Source organism: Rhea pennata, chromosome 5 (genome assembly GCF_028389875.1).
Source record: "Rhea pennata isolate bPtePen1 chromosome 5, bPtePen1.pri, whole genome shotgun sequence".
NCBI classification, from domain to species: domain Eukaryota; kingdom Metazoa; phylum Chordata; class Aves; order Rheiformes; family Rheidae; genus Rhea; species Rhea pennata.
The window spans coordinates 16,303,794-16,322,062 of NC_084667.1; the positions used below are offsets into that span (position 1 = coordinate 16,303,794).

General features: G+C 42.3%; 1 protein-coding gene across 4 annotated transcripts in view; it reads right to left on the reverse strand.

Moving 5' to 3' along the window:
- Positions 1-18,269, reverse strand: part of MAPKBP1 (mitogen-activated protein kinase binding protein 1) — a 101,075-nt gene that overhangs the window by 21,679 nt on the left and 61,127 nt on the right. For all 4 annotated transcript variants that reach the window (XM_062576033.1, XM_062576034.1, XM_062576031.1 and 1 more), the window contains exons 10-20: positions 16,810-16,999; positions 15,658-15,804; positions 14,555-14,739; positions 14,352-14,443; positions 13,834-13,959; positions 12,056-12,126; positions 11,491-11,612; positions 10,346-10,421; positions 7,458-7,569; positions 6,623-6,686; positions 3,848-3,973 (exon numbers count right to left, since the gene is read on the reverse strand). In XM_062576033.1, the coding sequence (XP_062432017.1) occupies positions 3,848-3,973; positions 6,623-6,686; positions 7,458-7,569; positions 10,346-10,421; positions 11,491-11,612; positions 12,056-12,126; positions 13,834-13,959; positions 14,352-14,443; positions 14,555-14,739; positions 15,658-15,804; positions 16,810-16,999 (1,311 nt within the window). The remainder of the gene's footprint in view (positions 1-3,847; positions 3,974-6,622; positions 6,687-7,457; positions 7,570-10,345; positions 10,422-11,490; positions 11,613-12,055; positions 12,127-13,833; positions 13,960-14,351; positions 14,444-14,554; positions 14,740-15,657; positions 15,805-16,809; positions 17,000-18,269) is intronic.

Consider the following 18,269-nt stretch of genomic DNA (forward strand, 5'->3'; position numbering starts at 1 on the left):
AGCACCATATGAGAGCATTCTGAAAGTGGAGGAATAAGAGTTTGAGGTTTAGCTGAATTTCTGCTGAGAGCAGATTCAGCCAAACCCCAGCAAGGCATCATTACACCAGAATGGATGTTTCAGAGTAGCTGTTCCAGAATAGCATGTATTGACACGCCTGGGTAACACTGGGGAAGGAGGAAGAAAACAAAACGAAACAAAACCCTGCATGATAAGTGCAGAGCAAGCATTTTAACTGTCCTTGCTCTTCTCTTCTTCCTTTTCAAACTCTCCCATTCTAGTCCCATGCACATGTCTTGTTCTGTGGAAACAGGCAGAGTCGGTTGCATTTCAGCTCGCTCCGTCTCTGAGCGCACGGCCAATGGCAGGGCCCTGGTTACAAGGTCTTAGGACACATACATAGACTTAAAAGCTGCCACATGGCCTTGGATAGTAAGGCACAGTAAGGCACCAGATAATAGGCTACCCTGTTCTTTTGCGGGTCCTGAATTTAAGCTTTCTATCCCCAAACCCTGCCCTTTTTTTTTTTTGGTCAGGAATGGCAACTATCCTCTTAAAGAGGTATGTTATCAGCATTCCCACTCTGATCTTGTGCTACTTAAACTCTCAGCTTTAAGGGCCTACTTATCAAAATTTAACATCCAATGAGGGATGCACACTGGCAGACTTTTTTTTCTGCATAAATGCCTAAGGATTTTAAGAACAACGTTACCCTGCTTTCCCTCACAGAAAGATCACAGTGCTGCTGACTTCAGAATCTTCCTGGTGCAAAACTGCAACAGCTCAACACAGAATCAGGCACCAGTTTTGATCTGGCATCGAAAGCCTGCCCCATTCTGAGCCCTGGAAACTGCACAGTTTTCCTGGACTGGACCATGGCCTCACTGAGAACCAATAAGGAGCTCTTCCTTCCAAACAAATCAAAGGGCGTACAGCACTTCTTTGGCACACATAAGCTAGTTTTAGGCAATATGATTTAGATATTTCTATTGTATGCTGTTTATGCTAGAGCTTCAAAGACAAGTAACGAAAAGGAACCTAAAAAAAATACTCTGCTAAAACAAGGCTATAATCCTTGTAAACATTTCACAGTGAAATCAATTTAAAATCTTCATTCCAAAATCTGAGACAAAGTTTTCTAAACAGAAATGCATACTTGGACCAAAATCAGAACTGTATTAAAAGGCCTTTCCACAATTCCTTTTCTGAAAATAGTAAATGCCTAAAAAAACCAAAACAAAACAAAACAACAACAACAAAAAAACACGCATCAGCAATGCAATCTGGGCACCAGCTCAATTACCCTGAACCATCAAGGCAAAGCTCACAATATGAGCACCAGGGACTTTCAAATGAAACTAGCAGGAAAGTGGTTTAAAACAAACAAAAGAAAGTGCTTCCTTCCGCAGACAGTAGTGACCAAAGTAGTGACCCTGTCACCATAGGAGATTGCAGAGGCAAAGAATATTAGCAAGTTCAGAAAGGAATTATACAAATTAATGGACAATAGGTACATGAACAGATGTTATAGGGCACAGGCAGAGCTGTACCTCCTAACATTCCTAACACAACAATTATGGACACGGGAGGAGCATGAGGCGAAGGACCACTAAGGTCCATTTAGCTCACACAGCATCTCACTAAATAACACTTTCTGTTGCCACAGTCTCAGACAGAACATTGGGCTACATGGAGCACTGCTCTGACCCAGGACAGCATTTTCTAAGTGTTCATGTTCCAGATGTTACTTTACCTGGGCCAGTCCCTGCTGTGTCAGTCACAGCTGCACAGAGACAGCATTGTCCTGAATTGGAAGCCTTCAGCTCCCCACTGCCTTATCAGCTCTGCTTTGTTTCTCCAGTATTGTTTTGATTATTTACCTTGTGATACTCCTATATTATGAAACTAGTAGAATGCACTACGCTCAGCAAATTCTAGCAACATTATTCTAGATAAAAATTAGTAGAAAAATGGCACTTCACCAGGCAACGAGCTTTCTTATATTACTGTGAGTCCTTTTGAAACAGTCTTGCACCTCAAGGCACAACCCAACTCTCCACTGCAACTTACACAGACAGACTGTGGAAACACAAGCAGAACAGGTACAGGGCATCTAAAAGAACATTCCTACTCAAGTTCCTTAATTTCTCTTCTCCCACCTCAGTAATGCTGGTCCAATAGGCTCTTCCTCCATATTCAGTCCCAATCCAAAACGCTCTGGAACTAAGTCTTTGCTGATATCCAGTGATCACAGTGGTCAATCAAAACTGAAAACAGGCTGCTTTCAAAGCTGACCAGACAAGAAGACTCCAGGCTTGCAAAGAGCCTACCAAACAAGTTCTTTAAAGTGCTGGAGCTGGTGTGGCACTAACACCGCCCTTCAACAAGAGAGTGTGACGGAAACTAGTCTCACCTAATGCGGAAGAGAACTGCGATTATCTGTCAGAGGCTGAGCCTCAGTAAGGCAAGGCTGCAGCTGCTGGAATGATGGAGAGTCTGCTATAAAAAGCACATTGCTTGACAGCTCCTGAATTTTGGCTAGGAAAAAAGGCTTCATGGTTCAATACTGAGTTCTCCCTGCATCATTACTGAAAGCACATATTAGACAACAGACGTTTCAAGAACGAGCAGACCAAGGCTTTCCGAAATAAAAGTATGCAGACAGACTTGTTCTGACATACTTTGCTCCCAAAGGGAGGGGAAGGTCCTTGTGATACTCTAACAACCTGTGTGTTAAGTCCTTCAGTGCTTTGGTACTTTTATATCCAGAACTCAACCTGTAGTTATTGGGAGGAGAAAAATCGTGGGGCATAGCATTAAAAAAAAAAAAAGGCAGACACCCCCCCCCCCAAAAAAAAGAACACCACAAAAAACAAAAACACCCCCCCCCAAAAAAAAACAAACAAAAAAAACCACAGCATGCACTTTGAATTCTTTTTCTCCACTTTGATCCCACATCACTGTGGTGAGGACTGCAGACATCTCTCTCCTGCAGTACTTACAGCCAAAATAGCTTCAGCCAATTACTAACTGCATAGAAGCCAAATACTTTACATCAACAGCCCACAATCCTCTTGTCACTCTTTTTCTGTTTAAAAACAGGGCCTACGTTTAAGGACCACTTTCTAAAGAAAGGTCACCATATAAATTTAGATCTATTCAGTCTGCTGGCTATGGTAGTTTGTTTTTAGATACACTGTTTACAGAGCAAAAAATAATATGATTTGACTGGCAAGAACTTTTCTCATGGAAATTAATTATTTTTAGGTGACCTTTAAATTGTCCTGAGAATAGTTAACAAAGAAACAGCACAACTGTATGAAAAAGCTAGGACTCTTTCAGAACTATGAACAGCATGACAAATGCATATAGGTCACAGGTGTATTTCAGTACCAACACTGCAGAAAATAGCCTTTACATTTTCAGCCAATATCCAAAAGCTTTATTCATGAAGGATTAAGGCTTCCGTAATTAGATGCTCTGTACCAGTCATAGCGTTGCTAGGTAAGCTGCTTATTGAAAGTTTCCGATCATATCATTAAAATGAATTGAGACAACTGGCATTGCATACACATTGCAACCAGTGAAGCAACACTGGGCGAGTCTGTCTGGAAGATCACAGTCAGGCTTCTACATCCAAAGAAAGGACGGACAGACACACACACAAACACCAAAAAAAACAAACAAAAAAACCAACACTACAGCAAACCCAACAGAAGAGTAAGAGAACTTTAGGACGACACTATCAGTAAAGACAACAGAAACCTTGCAGTTCAATCCCATTGCCCACACTTTTCACATTAAACTCTATAAAGCCTGCAGGATCCTCTCAGACCACTATGCTTACCTCATAAGTCCAGCTGTCTTGTGTGTAGGAGACTTTTCTGCCTGTTTCCCTCTCTGTTTCATGTCAGATAGTCGTTGCCGCATGTTGATGGTCATCTCTGAGCTCAGACGCCATATGAAGATGCAGCTGAAAGAGGGAAAGGTAAGGCTGAGGTTATTATCAATTCCCTTTGCAGAGGCAAATGAGCCCTTCCATCTGTGGCAGGGAGACACACATACAGGCATGGCTTTACGGAAACTCAACCCCATCACAAACCTCAGGACAAAAAGGTCAACCTGCTGGAAAAGACTTCCTGTGGACAAGAATGACTACAGAAGTATTTGTACAGACTCATGTCTGATCCTACATCTTTATTTCACTATCTGACCTGCTGCTGATGGAAATGCCGTACAAAAGTCACTCCGTGGTCAACAGCATAAATGGAGTATCGTTATCTACAGATGTCTTTTGCATCTTCTAACACTGATTAAGCTGCAAAGAAACTGCAATCTCATGGGTCTCATTTTCTTTGGAAATCTGGCTAAAAAGTGAAACTCTTCATCACATTAGAGAATACTGTATTTCATCTTAAAGTTGCTAGAAAATAAAATGACTAACATTTTCTTTGAAATTTAACCTCAGTGCTAACTGGTTCTTTTCATCTCATGCATCTTCTCTGTCTAGCTGGGTATAATTACATATACAGACAAAGAAAAGTGGTGCTTTTGCTCTCATTTATAAAATCCTGCATGCTACTTTGGAATGCAAGCAGCATTTCATCAGGATCTCCAAGACCCATCAGTGTCACCAAATGTACACTTAACTCATCAAGGTGTTTTCACTGAGGTGCTTTCCCATCTTCCTCGCCAGCTGGCAAGAATTCAACTGCTCTGCTATTTAGAAGAATGATCATGAATTTTGCCCTCTCAGACCTGATGCAAATACTCCAAGCACCAGGATCCTGAATGCCTGTGGCAGGTTCGGCATCTTTTTTGTCCCTCATGAGAAGACATTTTAAAAGGTTGAGTTTTCATCCCACTCAAAAGCAAACAAAAAATCTTTTTAGTCTGTAGAGTTTTTAATGAAAAACAGAAATTTCCTTTCTTACAGTCTGCCCTCGTCCCTTCACGATGAAGCTCAGGAACGTCACTCCAACCTACTGAAGTCACACACACATACAGAGACTTCCCCTCCACAGTGAACAAGCTGTCATCCCCCAGCCCGTTTTTTCAGCCAGAAGACAAAGTTTTGAGGCACTGCATCCGGGAGCTATGGTAACCTAGGGCAGTCAGCTGCTTCCCCTCAAACAGCAGCGCTATTGATTATAGCAGCAGTTATAATTTGCTGCTGAGACAATACTGAAAAGCAGGAAATGCAATTCAAAAAGCAAATCTGGCCTGTTCATTTTTCCCACCCCCACAGTAATCAAACCTAGAGATAAGCAACAAGCAGTACAAACTTACAAAAACATTAGCATTCCACACAAAGCAGTATACAAGTATGTTTCCACCTACCCCTTTTGCTGCAGCTTTTTTTCCTTGCAGTATTTTTCTTACATGGTCTTCCCCAATCCTTGTGCTTTCTTCATCTCAATTTTCTTTCTATTCTCAGTTTTATTCTTTGCCCACGCTGCTATGTGCAAATAATACTATTTTCTCTGTTCTTCTTTGAAAAACACTTTCTCTTCTCCTTACAGCTAAGCTCTTTGTGAATCCCTTCCTCACTTCTCATCTACCTCCTCCACACTCTTAGTGAAGAAAACAACTCTCCCTCTCTCACTCTCTCCTGTAAACAGTCAATAAGGGATCACTGCACTAAATCAAAAGGATCCTAATTGCATTAGGAAGATTGTTGCCAGCAGGTGGAGGGAGGGGATCCTGCCCCTCTACTCAGCCCTGCTGAGGCCTCATCTCGAGTACTGTGTCCACTTCTGGGCTCCCCAGGACAAGAGAGACATGGAGCTACTGGAGAGAGTCCAGCATAGGGCTGCAAAGATGATCAGAGGGCTGGAGCATCTGTCCTATGAGAAATGGCTGTGAGAGCTGGGCCTCTTCAGCCTGGGAAGAGAAGACTGAGGGGGGATCTTATCAACGTGTATAAGTACCTGAAGGGAGGGTGTCAAGGGGACGGGGACAAACTCTTTTCAGTTGTCCCGTGTGACAGGACAAGAGGCAATGGGCAGAAACTGAAGCACAGGAAGTTCCGCCTGAACATGAGGGGGAATTTCTTCACTGAAAGAGTGACCGAGTGCTTATTTAGTGACCTGAATCAGCTTATTGAGGGTCTGGCAAGCACCCCAGCTGGCTTAGTAGAGCAGGGAAGATGATGACATGGACAAGAGCAAAGAGTAGAGACCGATATGTCCTTCTTGGCAGCAGCAAGCTGCTCGTGAAAACCCACCCACTGGGGCAACCGCAAGACCAAATTTTGGCACCACTGTTCAGAACATCATGAGCTGCATTGCACTGCCCAGCTCCCAGGTCTGGGGACTGGTGAGGAGCCAGACCACAAATTTGTCTCCTTCCAGCTGCCTTCCAAGTAATACCAGTAGGAAATTGTACCTACACTCTGAAAACCACCAGAGATGCACTTTACATGGGTTTCTCATTTCATGGAAGGATGATAAAGCTCTGTAACCTATGGCAACAGCTCACATTTAGGATTCAGAAAGTTCTGTGGTTGCTTTGAACTTCATAAAACATCCCTCCAAGAAAGTTTTACTTTCTTCCTGGAGATACTTCAAGTCTAGTGTGAAATAAAATGAGCTGATATCACAAATAAGCAAACCCCTCTTACCTGTCACCAGAAACAGAGATCAAATGTTTGCAGTCATTACTAAATTTCATCCCAGTTACGATCTCTGTGCGAAACAAAACAAGAAAAAAAACACTCTTGAATTATTCTAATAAGTAGCACAGATCATTAGCCAAATAGCCTTTCTTGGCTCAGATCAGCTGTTCAAATTCTGATCAAAGTCAACAAGTTTCCTGGGTCAGTATGCCCTAATTGCCGTACACATCTAACACAGGATCTAGGTTTAATACAAAAAGGATATCGCATGGTAAAATGAGTGTGTCAACTGAAGTCTCTTCTTGCTTAACACAGAATAGTGCCTGCATCGTAAGAGCTGAGGATATATCATAAATAAATTTAATATATCCAAAAAAAACCCAGACAGCAACAACCTCCCCCCCACACACACACAGACACCACCTTATAGGCTGTTTAAACAAATAAGAGGCATATATGTCTTACATATGTACACATACACAAACTATGTACGCACATGTATGTATATGTATCTGTATATCCATATATGTGTGTATACACCCACCCACACATGTATATGTGCCCTCATAGGCATGTGTGTGTATATTTATGTACTAGGAATGCAACAGAAAAGAGTTGAAATTGCAATGGAGTAAGTTATTGAAATTTCAACGAGCTATAAGCTAGCCGAAACCAGCCATAATAATTAAAAATTTGTGAGCGAGGAGGGACCTTGAGAAAGCTTTGACTATTATCATACACTACATACACATATGATATACATATAGTGTATATCGTATACACTATATAGCCACCAGGAAGAAAACAAATTTCCAGAAGTTTACATGAGTGAGTAACCTACCTGAGTGACCATACATGGTAGCAACACACTCGCCAGAATAGAAATCGAAGATGGAGAGATTCTTGTCAGAACAACTGGTTGCAATATAAAGACCAGATGGATCAGTTTGCACCTGTTCAGGAGATAAGAGAAGTACAAAGATCTGGTGAGAAAGCATCTTCAAGCTGCATAAAAATTGTCCAGAATGTTAAAGAGTGGCAGATTCACCACAGGAAGAAAACTCAGAATTTGCCTAGGCCCTCAGTCCTGAGGGCAGAATAAATCTGTTTTTTTATAAAATACTTTGTATTGAAAGTTTATACCTTTCATTTCTGTTTCAACATGTCTATCCAAGTAAAATGCCAGAGTCCTCTGCTTGGCAGTGCTTAGGTTGTCTGGCTTCCCACTTTAAAGAACCTCATCCATCTACTTGAACAAATCCATCACTAGAGTGACGAAGGCTGCAAGCAATCCCCCATACCATCCCACAGCGAGGCAGCTGGGCATCGCAGGGAACCGGGCTCATCTTCACAGCAAGAGCTAGTCATAGTCAACAGCAATGCAAGTTGCTCCCACAAGACTAATTAGTACCAGGCTATTCAGCATCCCAGAACAAAAAGCCTCCAACATGATTAAACTATTAAAACTAATCTCCAACCTTATTAGAGAATAAGGGCCCTTATATTAAATGCCATCAGGACCACGAAGGCACCATCACCAGTCTGGACAGACTTAAACCTCTTTCCTATCTCCTTTTAAGTACTGGGGTCTTATTTGCAGTGAAACTCAGTTTCTTCTATCTCTGGTTCAAAAATCAGAGTAGAGAGAATTAAGTAAAATACTAAAAGACTCCAGCCTGGAGGACAGAAACCAACAAAGAATTCAACATTGCAGAAAAATATTTTTGCTGATGATACAGTCAAATCTCCACTGTTCACAGCTCCCATGTTCTGTTTATATATACACATCTCTGTATTGTTTTATCTTGGATCAAGCTATAAAACCCGATTCAAATGCCTTGTTAGGTCTAAAGCAGTGCTGCACAGCAAATATTCTGCTTTGTCTTTTATAAAACTTCAAGGAGCCGAAAGTGCTTGCTTTAAAGGTTGAAGGATGTTTAGATAATTTTTTTTGTTATATTTGGTTTGCTGCTGTATCTTCTGCTTCACATATCACTGCTCAGGTTCCAATTGTTAAACTGTAATGTATGGTATGATCTCAGAACAACACTCTGCAAAAGTTTAAATTCCAGAGACAACGATAATCACTTGGTTACATAATTGTCCTAAAAACAAATAAAGCAACATTAAAAAAAAAGAAAGATTCTCCGCTTGTGCTACTCATGAAAAAACAACATAAAGGATATTAAAAAACAAAAATCCAGCTCCAAGCAACATTTCATGACCTGTGGTCTTAAAAGATGTAATCAAGCACCTGAGCTTACGAGCAATAAAATATAGCACTAATTTTTCATTTTCATTGCCCTGGCTTATAAAAGCTGTGGGGAAAGAGCAATTAGATAGACACAAAGCAAGAGAACTTATCTTTCTGTACAGAAACAGAAGAGGTGACACTGACCACAGTGGTTTGCTTTTCTCTTCCTTTTACTCAGTTATTTATGCTCATCAACAGTATTGCTGGCCTGCTCAGCTGAATACTTATTTTAAAAAGTAGAAAAAAGATCTGTGAAAACAAGTATGACATAAAAGCAGCTTGTTTGGTAAGCTGAGACACTTTTTGGCCATGTTAATTCATCTTTCCCCTTTAAAAGACAAGAATGCAACTCTTCTGCATGCCAATATGCTGGCATTACTCCTAGCCACTAAGCTTCAACACACCTGGTTTATCAGGGGAAGCACAGTATTGGTAGAAGTGGGTGTTCTACCCCAAGGCCAGGATATACTGAACAGCCAGGTGACAAGGAAATACAAAAAGAGTCTGTTTGAGCAGTCCTGTGTGTGTCTAGCGTTCCAACACTGCCTGAAGAACATGGGCTTTTCTGAGCAGTTGCTAATTAAATTTAATCTACTTTTAGAGTGCTTCATTTGCATCTTTGGCAACTCATTTGACATTTCACTGTTTCACAACTTTTTCCAACTCTGATCAATAGGCAGCTCCAGCTTATAAATCCCAAGAAAGATAATAAAGAAACCCAGAAGGAGCTCTTCTGGAGCAGAAAGTAAAGAAAGAATTAGCTGCAATTTGGCTTCCCAGAAGCACTTAAGGAACTATAAGGAAAGTGTCAAGGAAGCCTTCTAATTTTCAAAGGCATTTGAGAGAAATACCCTTGGCTTTCATGAGATGTGATATGGAAATGGGCTAGATTATCTCTTGATGAATATTGATGCAGTTCTACTCGCTATCACAGTGTGGACCTTTGCCTCACTTTAGACACAAGACAGAGGAAAATTATACACCTGCTTCATGATTTATTCATTCGTTTCACATTTTCTGAATGTTCACTTCATTTGATGGAATCCTTAGAGGCTGGTAATACCAGGCCTCTAAGGATGGAGGTAGAAAGAATCAGCAACAAGATAAGGGGAAAAAGTATTATTGGTCACATAAAAAGAAGAGTTTCTGCATTTGATTTTTATTTCTTTTTTAGTTAAATGCTTTATATTGCCCAGCTAAGAGCAGCTGTTGGCCAAATTTATTTTTATACAAAGCCATATATATATTTCTTTTATTTAAGTTCATGCTTTTAGAGCCCAGTGTCTGAGACAAACCATTTTAAAATATATGCTTAAAAATTAATGCACATTTATTTAGTGGATTACTTGAACTCCACTTCTTAATTACTGACAAGAAAAGTTCAAACATTGTTGCAATCTAACTGAGCCCCAAGCTGCACTCTGAAGACCTGAGAAAAGGAAAAGGGAGAAGAAAGTGAATTTGTAACAGCTTACTTTGATGAGGGTACCATCTTCACCTTGGGATCCCTTGTAGAGCTTCTTCTGCTTCCCACTGCTTATGTTGAAAACCCTTAGTAAGACATAAGATAACATCATTCATTATGCCCATGCACTGCTCCATGGCTCCTGCCACCAGAATCTTTTTCCTTTTCTGCTCCTCATACCAAGCCTCATTGCACATGAGAGGGCAGGCACCAGGCCAAGCTCCAGGAAGTGAAGCTGTAACGTCTATGAACTATGACCACCAACCATTCAAGTAGTTTAACAACCAACCTGGGAAGTAATGCAGCGTCCCAAGACTGCACAATAAAATAGCAAGTAGATTATCTGAACTAAAAGTTAAGTTTGATTCTTAGACTGATAACCAAGAACAAGCCCAGCACCATAGCACTGATGGAGAAGTCAGATGGGAGAGAGAAAGCCTTGTTACACCAACTAACACCTACCAGTAACATAGCAGAAAGGACACTTAACTAAGCTCCAGCAAGTCCTCCCTGATAATAAAAATAACTTGTGGCTTCTTCAACCTAAAGGACAGAGCTGAGAGCGCTTTATTTACATCAAGATAGTTAAATGTCACCTGTTTTCGTACATCCAAAACTCTCAGCAGCATACTTCAAGAGACTCTTCTACAAGACCAGAGCCTGCTTTGCTTTGGAGATGCAGGTAGGCATACAGATTGGAAAAATGGATAAAAAAATGGAACACAGAATGATACCACTTGTAAAAAGATGGTCACACCTGGTTCAGTTTTAGGTTCCTCCAGTCCCAGATATTTCAAAGAAACTCACAGCCTCTCGCTGGACAAACCTTTAAAGGCAAAAATTACCACAGGCCAGGAATTCTTGTCACACAGCTCAGGGTTGTACTTAGGCAGGTACAACTCTGTCCCCAGGACAAAGGCCTTGCTCTACAGATGAACCCAGCAAAAAGCTTGAGAGTCTCATGGACACTCGAGCATATCCACAGCTTTTCATCAGTAAGGGAAAAAGAAGAGTTCGTTCTTCAGAGTTTGAAGTGAGGCAGATTAGACTGAAATGCTGTGGCAAAGAACCTAGAAGAACAATGATGGAGGGCTGGGAATGCCTTGGCCAATTCATTTGTGACTGCAACAATATTTTTGAGACGAGTGAACTAACCTGATGTTACGGTCCTGGCAACCAATAGCAGCATATTTCCAGCTGGGGTCCACATCCATATCATATAGAGTGGTCTTTCTAACAATGTGATGTGTTCGAGTAAACTGAACTCCTTCCCCTGTCTGAGATAAAAACTGTGTCAAAGCCAAGGAGTTAACCCATTATTTAAACTTGTAGATAGAGATGAGTCTTCTCATGCAGCTAGCACAAACTAACCCTTCCCACTAAAGAAGCCTGCTGGGAGCAACCAGGACTGGAGACACAATGAACTCTTCTCTCCAGCCATACTCTTCCAATCACTCCTTACAACAGCCCTCAGAGAGAACGAGGAGCAGATATCCTAAGAGTCCTCTGCATTGCCTCCTGATGAGAGAGGTCAGCTGAAAGCAGCTACATGCTTCACAGAACAAGTTCTCCTAATGCAATCTCTTGCACTGAGCCACAATAGAGATACTGAGAATTAAATAGCAGCAAACTCTCAGAGAGACTCTGATACCGCTCTTTGAAGTGGCTCCTTTGTGTAGAGATGACTAAAAGAAGTATACAACAGCTTTAATAACATTACCTTCTGTGCAGTGCGGAAATAGATGCTTTTGTCTGCCCCACAGCTGATCATTCGCACTTTCCCATCATTAGCTGGAACAAAGAGACAGAAGCCAAAAGATGAACAAAGGTATGAAGATGAAGGAGCTGTTTAGATCTATATGGTTGTTGATTTATTCCAGTTCTGATTAGCTAAGACTTGACTCCTACCACACGAGGCTGCAGCAAAGCAGAAGCCCTTCTCAAGAACACCATTTGTTAACATTCAAAGTGCACGAGGTCTTAATATAGAGGCCTCATGCAATGGATGGGAATATAATTATTCCTTCTTCCCCAGCACTATGCTCCTGTTCTCTTCGTCCTAGAGCACTTCTTAGCAATGTGACAGAAAGAAAAGCAGTTTCACGCTGAGTATGAGCTGAAAATAGACAACAGGCGCTTCCCAGTCCTCTAAGTCAATGATGTGTTTCTTGATGCACTTTCTTACTGAAGGGTCAGGCTCTCCTTCTCCCCAAGCACTCTTCTAACCAATCTGCTCCTTCAGCAAAGCTAAACCTGATAAAAGTCAACATAATGAAAGTGGATTCAATATCACATAAGTCATTGTACCCACTTAGAGCATTTAGCCCACAGACTAGCACACTGGTCTTAGCTGCCAGGTCCTTCAGGGCACACCCCCACCTCCTAGGACTTTAGCTGGCTGCTTTCAAGCCAGCTCACTGATAAGACAAAGCTGTCAGAGCTTGACTGGCCTTGGAGGTCCTTGAGAAAAAGCTGAAAGAAACCTCAACAGAGGCTCCTCCAAATAATTAAGAAGCCTCAGCAAGGTCCCGGCTTTTCATTTGAGAGCTGCTTAAACTGAGGTTCATTCTTGGGCCCAGCTTGAGCTATGTATTGTGGCAGCACTGAAGCCATAACTGTGCCTGAGCATGTACCCAGCTGCTCTGGATGAACTCAGCCTCCTGATTTGAACTCAGACCTGCCTAATCACTATGGACTTGCATGGTGATCTCTGATTGTGGCTGACCATGGCTACTATCCCTGAACCTGATCCTGACCTTGACTTGCTCACTTGTCTTCCTGGTTTGACGTTGGTCCTGTCTCATCACTGCAGATTTGCCTGGTTGTTGTGACTAGAACTGATCTGCTCCACTTTGTTCAGGTACTATGGGACTGCCTCTCACAGTGAGATCACTGCTTCTGCCACCTGCTCTCTTGTCACCCTCAGTTCCTGGCTTCCCTTCCCATGTGGAACAGCTAGTCCTTGCTGCTCCCTGGCAATGGTACAGCATACCACACTAATGTCTTTGACCTCCAGTAGTAACTCTGAGCACTGGGGAAGCACTATGCTCCATCAGGAAGAATGGACAGTCTAATACTGGTCTGCAGTGACAAATGTACTTCTGATCAGTCAATCCTGAAACAGACAATTTTTGAAGATGATCCTGCTCCACTGTTCTCCTCACTGAGATAAGAACTGGATGTAGCCACCTGATATCAAATAAAGGGAGTGAATCAATACAGAAAACAGTTTTCCGAAGAAATATTGGGAACTTCAACCAGGAGAGTGATTTGAGTGAGGGCAGAGAGAAAGAGAGGGTAAAAACAAAAGAGAAAAGGTGGCAAGTATCTTCAAATATCACCTTCTTCTAGGATTGCAACCACAGAGGATGACAAAAAAACAGTGGCAGCTTCAGCCTGGCCCACCCTAGGGTTTAAGCAGTTAAAATTAATTTACAGTAACAGTGGAACAGCAGCAGTGCTGAAATCCAGCTTTGGAGGAAGGTCACAACTTCCTACCTGCAAACTTCACAGCAGTGATGGAAGAGGAATGTTCATCCAGGGTCTGCTGCAGGCTGTAGTCCTTTCCAGCATCCAAAACATGGATCAATCTATCCCGACTGGCTGAGGCTAACAGCTTTAACCCTGTCAAAAATTAAAGAGGGTTTTTCAGTAAAGAGACCTTCACTAAAAAAATTATTTGCTCTTCCAATCATCATTTTAAGACAGCTTCCCAAGAAATCTTAGGGGCAAAACATTCTGCCACAGCTAACCGCATGAACAAAGTGAAATGCCTCTGGATTTCATGCCACAACAATAGACAGAACAAGTCTCAGTCTCCACCTATGATACTCCACGAAAGAGTATGAGAAAGAAGTCTATTTCAAAGTCTGGCTCTACGAGTACAATGCTACAAGTCTGCTCTGAAATTCAAGAGTATTTCTCCACTGGAAAGCTGTGACATATGATGCCTGCACATTCCGAGTTGTTTAACACTACATACATATGCAAAAGGAAAGAAGCTCAATTGCATTTACCTGTGTCAGGTTTGGAGTACTCCAGACATAGAATCTCAGAGTCATGAGCTTCCACCTTCAGCATTTCCCTCAAAGATTGCAACTCATAAATCCTAAGGCAGAACACAACAGATTGCAGTGTGCTTAATGAAACTAGCAAGATCTAGTTTTGAGTTTCATATCCACTCAGCCCTCACCCTGCCCAAGAAGCTCTGTGAGATTACCTGAGAGTACCTATCCTGTCCCCTGAGGCCAGGTGCTCCCCACTGGGGCTCACACACACAGTGCGTATCCCCACCTTCATGTCCATCACTTGTGCATCAGCTTTGTCTGCACTCCCGCCCGAGTTGTAATCAGTATCCAGAAGTACCTGAGTGTTATCATCTACATAGATGATTTTCATCAAGTCCTGCAGACACAATACACAGAAATATTAACTAGTTATTAAAGCAAAGCAACCCCCTTAGAAACTGGACTCCTGGCAAAGTATACTCTTGCTGGCAGTAATTGTGCAATTGGTGGCATCTTTTGGCTGGGAGCAAGCACTCAGCCTCTTCATATCATAGGAGGAAAGTTGCACAGCTGTGTCTCACAATCATTCTCGCAAGAGATTTCCCTTGATTCTGGAAGCTAACCTCACAGAGACAAGCACTGAGTCAGGCTCTACGATTAGTGACTACAACATAACAGGAGCCAGGGCAGGTATTTAGAAGACTTTTAGGGAACATCCAAGACAGCCTATGCCTTTTAAAAACTCTCTGGCAAGGAACGCAGGAGCTTTTTTCCACCATGAGCAGATTGCTGAGAAAGCGCAGGTCACAGCTGCCATGCCCATAGGTCTTCCAAAACAACTGACAGCAGACGCTATCAGCAAACATCAAGAAACAATCATTGACTGTGTAAGTATCCTCACTCTTATACAGATGAAGTGAGTTTAAATTTCTTCTCATCCAACCTTTATCTCATTTAGTATATCTTTTCCAAACAAGTCTTAAAGTGATTACACATTACAGAGACTGAGAAAAAGAGAAACCACCCTCTTGAAGCATATAGCATGAGCCACTTTGGAAAAGTCTGAGCTTGGTGAATCCTTGGCTGGTTTTGGAAAAAGCAACAGTCCAAAGGCCATTTCAGACACTGTCTTTAGACCTAATACTCCCTTTATCCTTCCTTAGGTCCACATGTCTTGCCAGACTTCTGCACTCTTTACAGAGAAGTATGTGTTAATTTATAAACACTAAATAGTTTGAAGCTTAACTTAAGAATACTTGTGCACAACAGACAGTATTCCCCAGGGCAAGGAAGTGATCAAAGCCTGGATTCTTACGTTGCTGAGGATGTTGCGGTGCAGTGCTGTGCCATGAATGTTGGAGCTCTCAGTGTTCCACAGACGAATGGTGTTGTCAGATGAACAGGTGATGAAGGAACCAGGGGGCAGGCACGACTGATTGTTGTCCTTCACCTCTGGATATATCTAAGGTCAGGTAAAATCAAACCCTGAATGAGACACTCCTGCACCTGGCATTCTAGCTCAGTAGCAAGTTTCAAAATAAAAGCAGATGAAAGCTGTCCTCTGTTTTGCAAAGGTCAGAGGTAGCCAGGAACTCTCCTGATGAAAACCTGCTTGCAAGCAAGAGCTTCATATTTCCTTCAAACAAATGCCGGCTGAGGTTCCCTGAGCATAGGGCACTCCTTTAAGAAGCCTGCAATAAGCCAGCATCCTTTGTGTTTAATAGTTCAAAGAGAGCACCTCAGCGACCATGCAATAACAACCTTGCACTATTGTTTGAGACTTTCAAACCCTACTGAGGGTTTATAATCCAGGAGAAAAGGGGAGAAATGCAATTAAAAAAATGTTTAAGAAGAGTCCTCAACATCTTCCTCCTTTCTTTCCAGTTCTCCTTTTTCTGACCACTGTTAGGACATAGTTTCCTATAGCTCCTTTTCTTCCCTCTATCCTGAAAGAAAGCCAGCTGGACAGACTGGATGGCAACAATCATTTGACAGGCTAATGAAGGATACCCTGATAAACAGGCTAAAAGGGATTGGAGTTGAGGTCTTATCATGTGTTTCATTTCTTTGACTTTGGAACACTTGCTCACCACAGACCTCAAACACTTTGAGGACAATAATAAAATCGTGGGCATTTTGTGCAAGAAGCCACTGCACCCAGTTTTGTCCAGTTCTGCCCCTTCTCCCACCTCTCACCTTTCTGATACTGGGATATTTTTTTCAGTAACACAGTATCTCAGTATTTGGTTGACCACTGCTGTGCAGCAAAAGAACTGCTGCCAGCTCCAGCCCAGGCCACATAACAACCACACTAACCAAAGAAACTAACTCAAGTTGACTCTCTCTCCTTCTCTCTCTTGGCAGTAAGTGTTTGCATTCAAATTTGACAGTTCTTCAGATGATTTCCACAACCATAACCCATAATCCAACATTCATATCTGCAGGCAACATTCCCATCTGTCATTACCTCAATGTTCCATACACAGGAAGAGTGGTACAAAGCGGAGTACACCTTGCCTACTTTCTTCGGGTCTTTGACATCCCACACATATAGGCTGTGGTCATTGTAGACGCAGGAAAGCCACTGGTTGGTGGGGTCAAAGGTCAGGGCAATCGTGTCTGGATACTTTGCATCAGCCATACCAGAGAAAAGACGACTGTGCAAAGAGAGAACAACAGCTTAGTTAACTTGTGCCCTGTTGGAGTCAGGGCAAGGAGGTCAAGCATGAGAGCTCAGATTCTTCAAAGGGAGATGGCCAGGTGAGCAATACACTGTGCCACAGAAGCAGAGCAAGAGAAGGCTGGCTGCGAAGACCTGCCTGTTGAACAATTATTGCAGCAAGAAGTCCCATGAGAGGCCTGAACATCCCAGGGTAAAATTCATTCTCCTTGCTGTACAACCCAGAGTCCAACCACAGACAGACATTTGACTCTCCCTGAAGGATTAAAGAGGACACTTGGCCATCACTGGAGGTCATTATCATTTACCACTGCATAAGCAGGTGGCAAAATCCAGGTCAAACAGTGATCTCAAAACAAAGGGAAAGGAGGATCATCTTCTGGTGGCTCCTATCTTACATGCTGATTGCAGTTAATCACAGGAAATGCTCTGTCATGGAGCCAAGGGGAAGAATAGGAGCAGTCGCTAGCATTGGAAAGTTAGGAACACACCAGCACAATAGATAAAGGAATGATTTACTTCAGCTGATGCCCATCTGACATGCCTTCCCCCCCCACACACACGCACACACTGGCCAGCTTGGTGCTGCCTGGAGCAGCTCATGCGATGGGCAATTGCAGATGGGTATGGTCCGCAAGCTCTCTGTGGCAAATTTAAAGAACAGAGGAACTCCACAAAAACAAGGAAACTCCTATTTTCCCAGGTTAGACCTAGGTCACATGATATGAACCCAAGATCTCCTCTGCAGGGATCCTCTGTTGAGTCCTGCCTCTAGACATGTAGAGTAGGAGCTATTCTCTTGATCTGAGCCCACAACACTGCTAACAGCATTGAAGTAGGCAATTATAGTTAGACTGCCAGTGTTGAGAGCAAGTAACTAAAAAAGACTAATGGCAATCTAGGGATGAGGTCCGAAGTGCACGCAGTACACCAGACAGCTGCGAACCCTGCTTCAGCAAGTGCAGAGTTTTGAGGGACAGAAGAGTACAGTCCAGATCCTATTTTAAAAAAAATCAAGTTATTAATACAGTTGTGGGCAGCTCATTATGGGTGACTGGCATCCCACATAGAGGCTCTGGCATGCATGGAGATAATAAGGAGTTCTGTGTTTTCCAGCTTCCTTAGAAATAAAAAATGCTGTTAAGATTGTAATCAGCTGTACAAAGGCATGCTTAATCACATGAATATCTATGCTTGACTGACAGATATGGGAACAGCAGAGAGTACTTTTAAAGGGTCAGAATACA